The sequence below is a fragment of the Argentina silus genome (assembly GCF_951799395.1).
Source record: "Argentina silus genome assembly, chromosome: 13".
In the NCBI taxonomy this organism is placed as follows: domain Eukaryota; kingdom Metazoa; phylum Chordata; class Actinopteri; order Argentiniformes; family Argentinidae; genus Argentina; species Argentina silus.
Window position 1 is genome coordinate 16,324,617 of NC_139667.1, and position 13,559 is coordinate 16,338,175.

The 13,559-nt window shown below is 42.3% G+C and overlaps 1 protein-coding gene across 16 annotated transcripts in view; it reads right to left on the reverse strand.

The window, feature by feature from the left end:
• Nucleotides 1–13,559, reverse strand: part of kiaa1109 (KIAA1109) — a 67,744-nt gene that overhangs the window by 6,317 nt on the left and 47,868 nt on the right. For 11 of the 16 annotated variants that reach the window (XM_083683653.1, XM_083683654.1, XM_083683655.1 and 8 more), the window contains 15 exons: nt 13,127–13,239; nt 12,459–12,549; nt 11,460–11,519; nt 8,532–8,803; nt 7,906–8,121; nt 7,331–7,511; nt 6,926–7,106; nt 5,272–5,427; nt 5,035–5,174; nt 4,570–4,765; nt 3,717–3,920; nt 1,714–1,890; nt 1,479–1,616; nt 792–1,028; nt 275–428 (listed from right to left, as the gene is read on the reverse strand). In XM_083683653.1, the coding sequence (XP_083539779.1) occupies nt 275–428; nt 792–1,028; nt 1,479–1,616; nt 1,714–1,890; nt 3,717–3,920; nt 4,570–4,765; nt 5,035–5,174; nt 5,272–5,427; nt 6,926–7,106; nt 7,331–7,511; nt 7,906–8,121; nt 8,532–8,803; nt 11,460–11,519; nt 12,459–12,549; nt 13,127–13,239 (2,516 nt within the window). The remainder of the gene's footprint in view (nt 1–274; nt 429–791; nt 1,029–1,478; nt 1,617–1,713; nt 1,891–3,716; nt 3,921–4,569; nt 4,766–5,034; nt 5,175–5,271; nt 5,428–6,925; nt 7,107–7,330; nt 7,512–7,905; nt 8,122–8,531; nt 8,804–11,459; nt 11,520–12,458; nt 12,550–13,126; nt 13,240–13,559) is intronic. The other 5 variants (XM_083683650.1, XM_083683656.1, XM_083683646.1 and 2 more) reach the window with 4 other exon arrangements.

Consider the following 13,559-nt stretch of genomic DNA (forward strand, 5'->3'; position numbering starts at 1 on the left):
TCCTCATGAATACTCGATATCTGCTTTGTATGAAAACAGATTTAAAAAAAAAAAAAGTATTATCAGTTTCCTGTCTGTGTGAAATGTTTGTAATGATGCTGTTTGAAAATTGGTTACTGTGTCAATGGTGGTCTATCTGTGTGTGTAGTTGGTAGGTGCTGTGCATAGGTGCTGAGCAATATTTACTACTTTGGTTATCAGGGAATTTTGCCCCCCAAGAATCGTTATCGAATCCAGTATCGGTCTGGCTCTAGTTGGGGGGAGGGACACCTACGTGTTGTTTCCCATGACGTTGCTCATGTTCATCTGGACGTTGAGCTGTTTCAGATTGATGGCGAACACCACCAGAGTCTCCCACGGCGTCCCCTGCGGGCCGGCTGCCTTGCCGTTCTTATTGAAGGCCGGTGTGGAGGTCTTGGTCACAGAATCTGAGAGAGAGGGAATACTGTGTAATACTGTGTAACTGCACGCTTCCCACAGTCAAGGGGGTATGTATCAAAATCTCTATACAAGGCATTTTAGGCTAAGTCAGTGTCATAGTTATGAACAATCTGTGTGTTAATTCCAGTTCGAACAAGGGGAAATGTCTTAAACACTGTCTTCACAAGAGGTATTCTCTGTGAAAGTGGTGATAATACAAATATGAGACTTGAATTGCAAAACGTGCTTGTGAACTCCATTCGTGATGGAAATAGTATTATTATTTGCATCATCATTGTCATGTGGATCCATCCAAATGAACAGTACTGAAATAGTTTAGTGTTGTTCCTTTATTAAGAGTGCAGGACTACCTCTCCTGGGAGCAGATGAATCTGAGACACTCCTGGTGCGGCCAGGGGCCGGGGACTTGAGGTGGGACAGGCCCCCAGGGGAGCCGCTGGAATGGTCGGTGAACACATTAGGGGACTGGGGTATGGGGTGTCCTCCAGTGCTGCCGTCCCAGGTCCTCCAATAGGCCTTGCGGCTGGACTCAGGGGACAGGTGCTGGGTCATGTTCTCCACAGAGTCTGGGGTGGCTGGGCCCGAGGCTGTGGGGCGGTAAGGTGAGAGTAAAGGTTGTGTTTTGAAATGTCAGCTAGGATTTGGAAGAGTGTTTACTAAAGGGGACACCATTAACAGCTAAACAGGTCATTAAAACAGGTCAACATATCTAGGGGGATAAACACTGTGAGAGGTCAGTAAATATGTTTGTGGAAACATCTTTTCCATTCATTTTGGATTTAGGCATGTTCAGTAGCTGGATGTATAAAACAAATGTTGTAGTATGTGGATTAATCTCTACATTAGACCACTTATGAAAATGTTTTGTTTGTTTTACTATCCTTTTAAGATCAACCTGAGATTGTTTGGCTACACTTTTCCTAGCACTTTGGACACACCCTTTATTTTCCTTCCTTCCTTTATGTTGAAAGAGTATTTTCAAGAAGAATGCTGTTAAAGAGACAACAAAAATGGACAGACTTTAAAGGTGGTGTCACCTGGCATGTTGATGGTCTGGTCACCCAGGAAGAGGCGCCGGGCGATGCTCCTGCGGTACCATGCTCTGGGGAAGGCCAGGATCTCACTTAAACGCCTCATGTCGTACTTGAAGGAGGCCGAGCCAATGTCGCACACAGCTGAGGAGAGGGAGAGAGACATAAGGCTTTAAACCACCTCGCTCAGAATTTAACCAGTGTTAATTTGCTCCTTCTTATGGCAGATCAGAAGAGGCACCTGAGATATTGATGAGGGTGGTGTCCATCTTGCCCCCCTTGCCGGGGACGAAGCTCTCAATGAAGGTGGGGCCTCCGGTGCGTCTCATCCTGGACAGGCTGACCTTTACAAACTCCAGGTTGATGCTGAGAGAGTCCTTCCTCCCTGTCACAGACGAGGGCTCCTCATCCACTGTGCCTTTACAGCAAAAAAGAAAAAGAAAGGGGGGATTATAGAATTAAGAGAAATTGTCCCTAAGAGGATATGTCTTAGATATGTCACACAGCAATGACAAAAACAGTACAGTAACTGCCAGCAGCCACAACACCCTGCATCCCTCTGCTGCCTTGTCTGGGAAGCTAAGCAGGGTATGCCTTAGTCGATCCTTGGATGGGGGCCCAAAACAGGCTATTGGAAGTGGTGTTGGAGGACCAGAAGATGACATTGGGACCACAATGGGGCAACTGCCTTACAGAGGTTGCCGTCTTTCAGATGAGACATTAAGCCTGAGTCGTTAAAGATACCATGGTACTTATCGGAAGTGTTAATGGCGGTGTCCTGGCTAAATTTCCAATCTGGCCCTTGTACTATAATGGCCAACTAATCGTCCCCATTTTCAATTGGCTACTTCATCCCCTCTTCTCTCACCTGCAACTATTCCCCAGGTCGTTGCAAATGAGACTTGTTCTCAGGTCAACTTGACTGGTAAAATAAAGGTGAACTAAAACTGTATGAACACAGACATTATAATTTGCACATTATACATTTATAAATGTCAGACATAACACTTTTATTGAGGCCTTGTATAATGTATATTTTGTTGGTAGGGCTGTGACGGTCATGGAATTTTGGGTAACCGTCTGTTGTCATGCAAATAATTGTTAAGATCTATTTATTGATTCAACAGAAAGCAAGAACATCAGGCATGAAATAAAGTGCACACATATTTAACAAAACAGCCTGCCATATGAATGCATGGAACAGAAATATTGCTTTTTAATAGTCTATGCAAAAAAAATAACAACAGGCAGGTGCCGCTTGATGAATAGAAAAATACAAAAGACATGCTAAGCTTACCGCAGTCAGTGCAAATAGACTGTTGTGCGTGTCTTTTTAAATAACAGGCTAAAAGAGCAAAATTAACACGTGCTACTTAATAGCAAAATAGGCAAACTATAAGAACTTTGTTCAGTCTATTATTAGGCCTCATTCTTTAAGTTCCGTGCCAGGAACACAAGCATATTTACGTTGTCCGGCTTGAGGCAAAACCAGACAGGGGTAACAATGTTCCCCTGCTGTACTAAAAACTCTCTCTGAGGCTGTGGTCTTGCTTCGCCATCAAAAGAAAGTGACCCTGGTTGTCACGCCACCATGCCAGGGGATCATTAAAGTCCAGCAACTCTTCTTGTAGGTAATCTTGGACATAATTTCAGTGACAGCACACTCTCATCGGTAGAGGGGGCAGTGCTTTGCTGGCCCTTTCACCTCCTCCTCCCTCGTATCTAGCATGCTAGAGCTTCAAAGTGATAGGGCGTGCGCAACTCTCTCTCCCTCAAAATACGAAACAGTTTGATAGACAGATTATTGTCGCAAAACAATCGTTAATAATAAATATTTTACACTCATGCTATTAGGTAAAGTATATCTACATGAAAAGAAAAATCCACATTTTCTTGTATGTATTTCAACAGTTTTGACAGTCTTTTTTTTTCTTTCACGGTCGTCCTCGTCTAACTCTAACCGTCACAGCCCTATTTGTTGGTTCGTTTACAGTAGATTTATTTTACATTTAGAAATGATAAACCTTGTTAACCCTGTTTTAGTAAGGTTCTCAGTGTTACTTTTGTACTTTGTTGCTTTCTCTACTGGTCAACATGGATCAAGGTTCTGTAAATGTGCCAGATCATCTGACAGAATTATACAAGTCAAAGCAGGATAACTTTCAGCTATTCTGATTGCATCAGATCAGTGGAAATGCCAAAGGAGAGAACAACAAAGAACACGCTCTCATGCGTAAGCATTACCTAGAGGTCCTGGTCCTGGGGGCAACCCTGTGACGGCCGATTTCTGTTTCCCTGCCCCATAGGGATGAAAGACGTAGAGGGAAAAGTCGGACATGCAGGCGGTGAAGCTGAGGCCTGAGGAGTTGCCGGGCGGGCCGGTCAAGTCTGACTGGCTGCTGCTGTGACGGCTCCGTCCCAGAGGGCTACCCAGCCCCGGAGAAGGACCTGGAGATACAGGGAGGCATAATTAGTTTCACTGTGGGCTAAAAAACACACATCATTTCTAACCACTTTCCTTACCCAACCTAACTAACTTTAACCCTAGCCCTATCCATAACTAATTCCTTACTTTAGCCATAATGTTATCTTCAAATTGGGAAATATCTTGGTTGTCCAAGATGCGGATGTGTGGAAAAACTAATAAAAATTAAGGATAGGCGGGACAAAAGACAGCTAGCCAATCAAAACAAAGAATTCTTCATGGAGAGTGGGACCATTTTATTTCTCCATTACAGATCTGATGAAAACATGACACAGTGGGACTCACCATGGACCAGAAAACAAAGTAGAGCTCATACCATAGTCGATCTTTGGAGAAGATACAATATTTGGACTAACTCTGGTTAGTTAACTTCAGATCAAATATGTGGCTAATTCTGGACAGGTGATCATATTCAACAACTTTAAGGCTCTGTAAGATTGAGTCGTTAAGAAATTAGTGTCAAACTGAATACATTCTCTAAAGAGTCTCAAAACTTGTTGAGCACACCTCTTCAAGAACAATTCAATTAACACAATGTTTTTTGATTGTTGATGATAGTGTAACTTAAATTTGTATTCATTGCGTGTCAAGTCCTGGCTTTGAAGTCCATACCTTTGCTGGGGAGTGGTTTGAGAATGTGTTGGGCTGGGGGGGTAGAGGAGGGCGGGTGCGGTACATCGGTTGGGTGGGTGCTGGTGGGGGTCTCCAGTTCGCCGCGGTTGGAGGAGAAGACGAGGTCAAGAGATGGGAGTTTGAGCATACACTCCACTCTGGACATGGGCAGGCAGCTGAAGCGAATCTGGGAGGGCTGTAGACAATGATGGACATTTATTAAAAAATTAAAATAAAATAAAAAAATGTTATCAGTGTTATGCTGGATGATATAAATATGATTGTGATGTCTAGAGATTCAAATGTAAACACTGTCATTTGAAAAAAAACATGAATTACAGGTATACAAATGTAGTGTTGCCTTGAACACATTCTCTTTATCCATAATGTGACTGTGTGTGGTATGACTTCTAACAGGCCCTGTGTGCAGTGAGGTGAGGAAAGGCTGATAAGCATAATAGGTACCTGTACTCTCACGTAGACTACCACGTCTACAGGGAAGGAGGAGTAGGCTGAGGTGGATGAGGACACCAGTGAGGTAGTGGACTCCTCAAGGGGCTCCACTGGCTCAAACTGGCCCATGTCCTCCTCCTGGGAGTTTAGAGCTAAAGAGAGGCACACACATTGTAAATACACAGGGGATGGTGTATATACACAGTTAGCAACACACACACACACACGCACACGCACACAGGCACGTACAGTTCCTCTCCACAGGGGTGATGGGAATGGTCTCTAACGCCTTCTCCAGGAAGTCGAGCAGACAGGGGCTGATGACCATTTCCTCTGGCAGGGTCTGGAGGGCCACCCAGGCGTACAGCTTTGCTGTCTTCACCCCACCACTGCCCTTGCCTTTGGCTGCAGAGGAGACACAGGGAGTTCCCCAGGGTTACATAGAAAGCCCTCACTACATCCACACCATTCCCACTCAAAAGTGTAGTACTTCGAAACGCAACAACTAATGTTTAATTGTGAAGAAAATGTCTCTTTGCATTCAAACTTGGCTACTTATTCATTAATTTAAGCTTTATGTGGCTTTTCTGTTCCATATTTGTGTTTTATGTCCTCTGGAAAATAACTTTGCAGCAGTGCTTAGTGAATATGGTCCTTTTTGTCGGTACAATATGTACCCAACACTATAAATTGCGAGTATCTGAAACTGAATAAAATCAAACTCAACCTTAAAGATGCAATATGTAGCTTTTTCCCCATTGTGTCACTAAATAACCATGCTGAATCATAACTTATGATGCATTTGCAGTCTGTGACAGTGCGTGCCATGCCAAGACCTTGCCCTTCTGCCTGAATTCCCTTTTCCAAAATGTTTGGGACGTTCCTGGGTGTCTACCACTTGCTGTGGGTGTGTAACTGGCAACTTGCTCATTGGCTACCTACTGCCTGAGCTGCAAGCAAGCATTTGTCAGTGCTGAAAGCCAACCTACAATATGCAAAAAAGCTTTGTGTGGAAAAAAGTTTTTAACATGTATTCTGATGATTTTTCCTAGTAAATGTCCTGTTGGACATTACAGCCTTGTCTGAGTATTGTTTGGGGAATTTGGGAATTTGTTTGAAACTTTGGGTTTAGCGGAAGAAGTTTCAACTGTGTATAGCCAGTCACGCAACCCAAGTGTGCACCCTCGCCCTCTGGGACAGACACGGCTTCACAACACAGAGCTGGCGGGTAGTTTAGTGAGATAATGGGGCTTGTGAATGGCGTAGCGTAGGGTATCCGTGAGAGGGTTTTCTATCACAGAATGAATGCACAGCTGCTGGTAAAGCACTCTTTCATGTGAAATGTGAGTGTCTCCGCTGGCTGGTTCATTTCCATGTTCATGTTTCTGCAAACATTTCCAAACTAAATACCGACTGCATTTCAACCACACAGGTCCTTTCTAGTTTCAAGGTCATGTAACCAAAACATTTGCTGGATAAAAACATGAAAATGATTGACAGATTCATTAAATCAGTTAAAAGTAGTTCATGGATATGGTCCGCAAATTACTTTGTACATAAAAACCTCAGATATCCTAGTTGTGAGCTCAGATTTACTTCCTAAAATAGTCTCACTGATTAACACATCACTATAAGTAAATGTAAAGCTTGCTATTAGGATATCTATGAGGTTCTGCAAAATAATTATGTTTCGGGACCATATCAATGGTGGACTGATGAGAAATAAACTTTTTTTTTTGGTAAAATGCTTTAGGTATATCAATTGTGTTTTAATCAACAAATATCTTGACTCAGGTATGCATTAGATGGATTGGATGGATAGATAGATTTAGTAACCTATAACCTATAGTAGGTATACACAGAAGGTCGAAGGGCATGCAGGTAGGATGATAACTCTCAGTACCTGATGGTAGAGGTGGGGGTAGGGGAGGAAGGAGCGAGTTAGTCTTGCTTTGGACAGCATTGGGAGGGCCGCAATCTTTCATACCATACAGCTTGGACTCTTTGGAGAGGGTGCGGGGGAGGGAGGATCCGCGTGAGGTGTTGGGAGACTCAGTCTTCTGGGTCTTGGAATTGTAGTGCAACTGTTGTTAAGACAAGAAGAAAGGAAAACTAGGTTACACATTGGGCAAATGGTTACACTTTCTCAACTCCATTGATGAGTCCTCAACAAAGATTTTAAAATGTCTCCATCTTTCCCATCCATTGCTTTTGTGACAGCATGGGGAGTTCCATGTACTGTAGTGAAATGGGTGGGACTACATGACATAACATAACAGACTTGTGGAAACTGGAAACCCTAACTGACCTTTACATCTACTCCTGGAATGTAGAAGATAGTGGTCTCCAGGTCGCTGGATTTGGTCTGGAGAGAGGAAGGCACCTTCTTCCCGGCGAGGAGATGGGTGGTAGAGGTGTAGGTAGGCTGGAGCTTCTTCTTCTTTGGGGGCGACTCCTGGTCTAGACTCCTTGAGCTGCGGTCACAACTCCTACAAGACGTAGTAACAATATTTTGGAATATTGGAGGAATTTTACACAAAAATATATTTTTGGGCATATTTATTGTCAGCTCACCATTGATATGGTCCCAAAAGATCATTACTTTGTGCACACAAACCTCATAGATATCCTAGTAGCTAGCATAGCATTTACTTCCTGGAATAGTCTCAGTTTTTTTTTATTTATACAAAAATAGACCAGGAATTAAATCTAAGCTTGCTATTAAGATATCTATGAGGCTCTTGTTCCAAAATAATAATAAACAGACACTACAACAAACATATCAATATAAAATAATTGACATAATAACACAAACAATTATTCCAGACTATAAACCACAATTACACTTGGTAAACTACAATTAGGTAGAGTACAATACTGTACCTTCTGATGGAGATGTCCTCGTGCTCAGGCTGCTGGGTGGTGGGGTGCAGGACACACTTGCCACTATCAATCTCCACTCTCACATCTAGCTCAAAGTCAATATTCCTCTCAGTGGCCGCACTCATGAAGCTCCGGTTGGTGGGCGTGCCAGGCCAGCGCTCGCTGAACAGCTGGCTGACGGCGGCGAAGCCTGAAGCCTTCCGATGCGGTGCTTGCCTATGAGAGGAGGGGGAAATTAGACCAAGAGCAAATGGAGATTTGATTAATAAGGGTGATGGCATGAACATTATGAACAGAGATGGGCCAAGAAGGACTTGGGAATTAAGGAACTCGCCTAAAAGGATGACAAGGGTTCACAATTTAATATTCAGCCTTACATAGTGTGAGCGTAATGAGTGTACTGTGAGGGTATTGTATCTATCAGACCTGGGTAAATAATTGAAAAACTTGAGGTGTACATGATTTTGCACTTCTGAGACTATTCCAGGACTTCCATTGTGCCTAACAAGGAAATCAAGCAAACCTCATGTTTCTCAAACATTCAAATATGCATTTCGCCCAGGTATTGTATACATCAAGGCTAAAATAAAATGTTTGAAAGAAAGGATTAAAAAGGGACAACTTACACAGGCCTTCGGAAGTAGCTGGGTGGCCTGTCCCGATCAAACTCCTCCTCCTTGTCCGAGTCCTCGGATGATGATGAGGAGAGCTCATCACGCCGCATGTCGTCGTGCTGGAAGGGAATGGCGGGTGAGAAGACGGCTGGGGTGGTGGGGGCACTGAACACTGAGTAGTGCTCTTCGCTAACGGATGGGAAGTCATGAAGATGATGATGATGAGGGTGGAGAGGTTCGTCAATGGTGACGGATAACAGGTCCATCTCTGTCTCCTCCGGAAACTTCACGGCAACAGAGCGGGTGGGGAGAGTTCAGAGGGGGAGGCAGAGTTAGAGAGTCTCAAATCGGGAAAGGAAACAATCTTAAAAGTGCTCTCAACTCTGAAACAGGTAGCATTCTGGAAAAAGGAACTGTAAACTTGACGTGTTACATGTCCAGTGTGTTTACACACCTCATATGTCTTAATTTGTAATTTGTTGAGGTTTTTAGAACAATGTCCAATTGCTCAAATATTTTGTTCAGATGTTTATGTTCTAGAAGCTATTAAGTCCTGTTATACAATATGCTATCTGCTTATAGTTTATTTCCATGCACGGTTCTGTGAGAAGACAGAGAGAGAGACGGAAGGAGAGATGAAGAAGATGAAGGGGAGGATGTTAGGAAGAAGACACCTCATCAGCAGGACACTGCAGCAGACCTGATCTCAGGACAGTAAGCAAAGCTGATACGCTATACCCCAAAAACATAAGACAACATTAAGACCCCAAACAAAGACAAATAGCCTAGTCAACAACCTCCAAAAGGAACAGCATTACAGCTCTTTACTAAATAATTTCTGATACCATTGTGGACAAGCCCTAAATATGGACTACAACAAATTCATAACATCTTCATAAGCACTGCAATAAATGCTTGTCACTATGTGTCAAAATATTGTGCAAAATGGTATGCAGTGACATTTCAGCTTCTGGATGTTGACCGAAGCATTCATGAATGCTTAAGTAACAAGTGTGTTGTGCATCACTTTGAAAGTCTTATATAGACCCCTATTCCAAAGTATTAGAACCCACACATAGGGTTAGGTTATCACATAGGCAGGCTAATGATGATTCCTGTCCAAGCCACCACCACACCCACATAACTCAAGTATACAGCTCATATTTGAGAAAGCCAGATTGCGAGAATGAATAAGTAGGTAAAGATAAAGTCCCCAATGTTCATTAGAGGTTTTAGGTAAGAGTCAACTAAGTGTCAGTAAGTCAGTTTTGACCCCATAACTTTTGAGGCAGAAGCTCTACCAAGGTTTAGATGTAAAAGGGGTCTAAGGGATAGTTCACTCTTTTTCGGTTTTACCTTACCTGTGGTGTTATCCGTTCATCCAGACAGTTTAAAAAAAATAAAATAATTATAAATACATTCAGTAGTTATTTAGCAATGTACATAATCTCCCAGAGATCAGACATTTTTAACAAATGCTAATGGGGACGGTAGGGAACAGCAACCGAGCCATGTACTGCATCTCCCAGTTAACATTTTGAGCAATTCTAGCAAAACACTAGGGAAAAGCTAGCGTGCTAACGGCTTACTTTGCGTAATAACTATTCAATGAATTTAAACATTGTCTGGATGAACCAACATCATTGGTATGTAAAAAAGTAAACTCTCTCTTTAAGGCCATCATAACTCAAAGGTTGACTCAGCGATATTGCGCAGCCATGAAATAGCGGGGCGACTTCTAGCAGAGACAATTAGCCAGCTTTCATGCTGTATTGCCGTGTTTGTGCACTTCCGGAATCACTAAGAAGTGAAACGTCTTGCTTGGATGAAGCTGAAATATCATTGAAGTCACTTCACTTCCCCGGTAACGTCATATCGCTGAGTATACCTTTAAGGACTGGCTTTTTTTTTTTGGCTGGATAGCTGGTCAGGAGCTTTCACTGGTGGACTGAATCCCTAACGATAACAAAAGTCACAAAAGATGCTGGAGTTGAATATGCAGTCTTTGGGCTTTGTCATATGGCCATATGTCGGCCACATGTATTTTATGATTGTCCGTGCGGTCTGAGAGCTTGTTCGTCAGGAAGCACGGTCGACGTTGCAGTCTGACTGTTTGGTCAATGTCGTTACAGTTTACCGTTCTGCCAGTGTTAGCAGTCATAGGGGCAAAACAACTCTGTCTAAGAACATAGACATCAAGGTTTACTAAAACGTCTACCAACCAAGACTCAAGTCATTCTGGGTCCCCCATACAATCTATGGGCTTTGAGGAAAAGTTATTCAAGGGTTTTCCACGTCATAGAGAAAGTTGCGAACAATACATTCAAAGGGGTTCTGAGTCATAGACACTGGGGTTGACCGTGCATAGCTGCTGCTGCTAGGAAAACCTGCGGCTGAAGGAAGTTGATTTGGAACGACATGCAATTCCATAACAGGGTGGGAATGTGGGAATTGTTGGAACATTAAATTATGAATTCAACCAATCAAAAGTCTCAATACAGGAAAATGTAATATTATGCTATACATCAGAAGCAAAAATGTATAGCACGCAGGCTAAAAGTTACAATTTGTATTGCAATTAGCAAACTCAACCAGCTTAGCAAATACTATGAATAAAGCATTGCTATTTGAGTTGTCTGAGTGAATACAGCCCTTGAGAGTGACTGCAACATCAACTAGAGTGCCGTTGGTTAGCTAATCTCTAGCCACAAAAGCTGGCATGGCTGGCAGCAACATATAGTATGTGGGAATCAATCACTGATGAACATAAACAGAATAAGAGCTGTTAAATACTCCCATTTCACCATCCTGTTTTGAATTTGCATGTTTTTAAACAAATCAGTTTTTTGCTGATTTAGAAGAAGTAGGAGGAAAATCTGTTTTTCTTTCAGTATTTTCATTTGTTCGATCTTTTTTTGTTGTTGTTTCTTTCACAAATACCTTGAACACCTCTCCTGGACTGACAGGTTGGTTTGCAGAGTCCAAGGCCTGATAATTAATCTTCAATTGAACAAAAAACAGATCAATAGAACTCATCCAGCATGGCAAAACTGCATCTTTAGGAGGAGACATTGTACTCAAAAAGTCACAATAACTTCTCCTGCAAGCTGCTTTCAGAGGCAAGGGAAAAACAAATAGAGCTGCTCTTGCGCCAACATGTAACGCAAATAAGGCATGGGGATAAATGTACATTCATTTGTGATATAGCCTAGTGTTAGCTATATCAACAACACACACAAATTAATCAATTTGTCTAAACTTCGAGTTGAACAACAGCGAAATATGGACATTTGTTGATGAATTGCAATTCCTGAAATGTTAAGATGACATATCACAACGTTGGGACACAGACAGCCTCAGGTGAGGACAGCTGTCATGGTGACAAACATAGATGGACATGGATTATGCCACAATTTCAACAACAACACCACAACAAAACAGGATACGACAGCAAATAAACTAATCCAGTGTCCAATATCAATACTTGAATACAGGGCTTGTTTTACCTCTGGCTGTAACTTTTACCCAGCTCTTAGAATAGTACTGTAAATTAATTGGACTGTTAATTGAAAAAAGCAGCATTAAGTACCTCTTGGTAACGTGCAACAAACTAACTTTCTCAACCAATTACTTAACATTTGTTATTGTGTAACTTCTAGGTAAACACCAGTTTAACAGTTCTGTAAGAGTAGTGCCAAACTAAATGTCAACAAGTAATTATTTTCAGTTGATATGATAAAATAAATCCTTGCCGATTGTTTTAAAACAAATTGTGATCACTCAACTGGCCTTTGTTATGGCATTGTGGCTGTGCGTAGGCTCCTATTCTTTAGCCATGTTGCTGAGCCCTACCATGTATTGTCTACCACCCATACATGGTACAGTATTTTCTAACCCTTCTGAGGATAGGGTTTGGGTTTCGGCTTTGGTATTCGTTACCGTGTCCTGGATGTTAAAAGTGACTCTGGGTCCAGGAGAAGATGCGTCCACTCGGATGTCAGGTAAGTCATCTACGTCTCCTAGCCTGGAACTAAATAGGGGAGGAGAGGAAAAACAACCAAAACTTGACAAGCACCTTTCACTTCCATCACACCTCATCCCTCTCTTACATCAACACGTGTGCTGAATTCCGATTCAGTTTTTTGTTTAATGTGTATGGTGCTGTGGTAAACAATTTCCCTTGTGGGCCATGCACTACTCCATTCTATTATATTCCCTTGCTCCTGAGGTGTGCACTCGTTCCCCACCTTACTGAAAGTTACATTTGGTGGAAAATCCACCTAGCCTAGGTGCTGCCTTAAACCAATGCAATGTAGTAGGGGGAGTAAACAAGTGCACACTTTGGGGAACAGGGTTGAGTCAGAATTCAGCGCCTGTATCTGGTCTCCAGGGTAGAGCAAAACACACTATTTTTGCACTCACTTTCCTTACTCATATAGCATAAATATCTCAAATATAATGTGTTGTGGGAGTGGGATATCTTGACCAAGTTACATTTCATGTTCTTTGTTGACTACAACGAATGGTTGAAGATTAAGTTAAAGTTAAAAATTAACTTCATCACACATCCATATAATGATCTGACGCAGGGTGTTCCAGTGGTCTACCTTTGGCGCTCCATCCTTTTGAGTGGAGGCCTGCCTGCTGCTGCAGAGATGCTCTTGGAGCGGTTGTAGCTGGGTTTGTAGCCCAGGCCCCACTTGTCCTTTAGAGATGCAGCCTTGTAGCACAGCATACAAACACACACACAAAAAGTCATTTACAATACACATTTCTATTAGTACTGCTATAAACTTAAAACAAATTTGAGGCCCCAGAAATGTATATCCTTTGCACAGACAAGGTCTTCCAGCACACTCTGCTTTTGACATTTCTAAAAATGTGGTTTCACTTTGTCATTATGGGGTATTGTGTGTGGATTGATGGCAAATTTGTAAATTGAGTCTATAACACAAAAAAATGTGGAAAAAGTGAAGGGGTCTGAATACTTTCCGAAGTCTCTGTATATACTGGGTGAACTTTTTTCCAAGGCTTTCATTT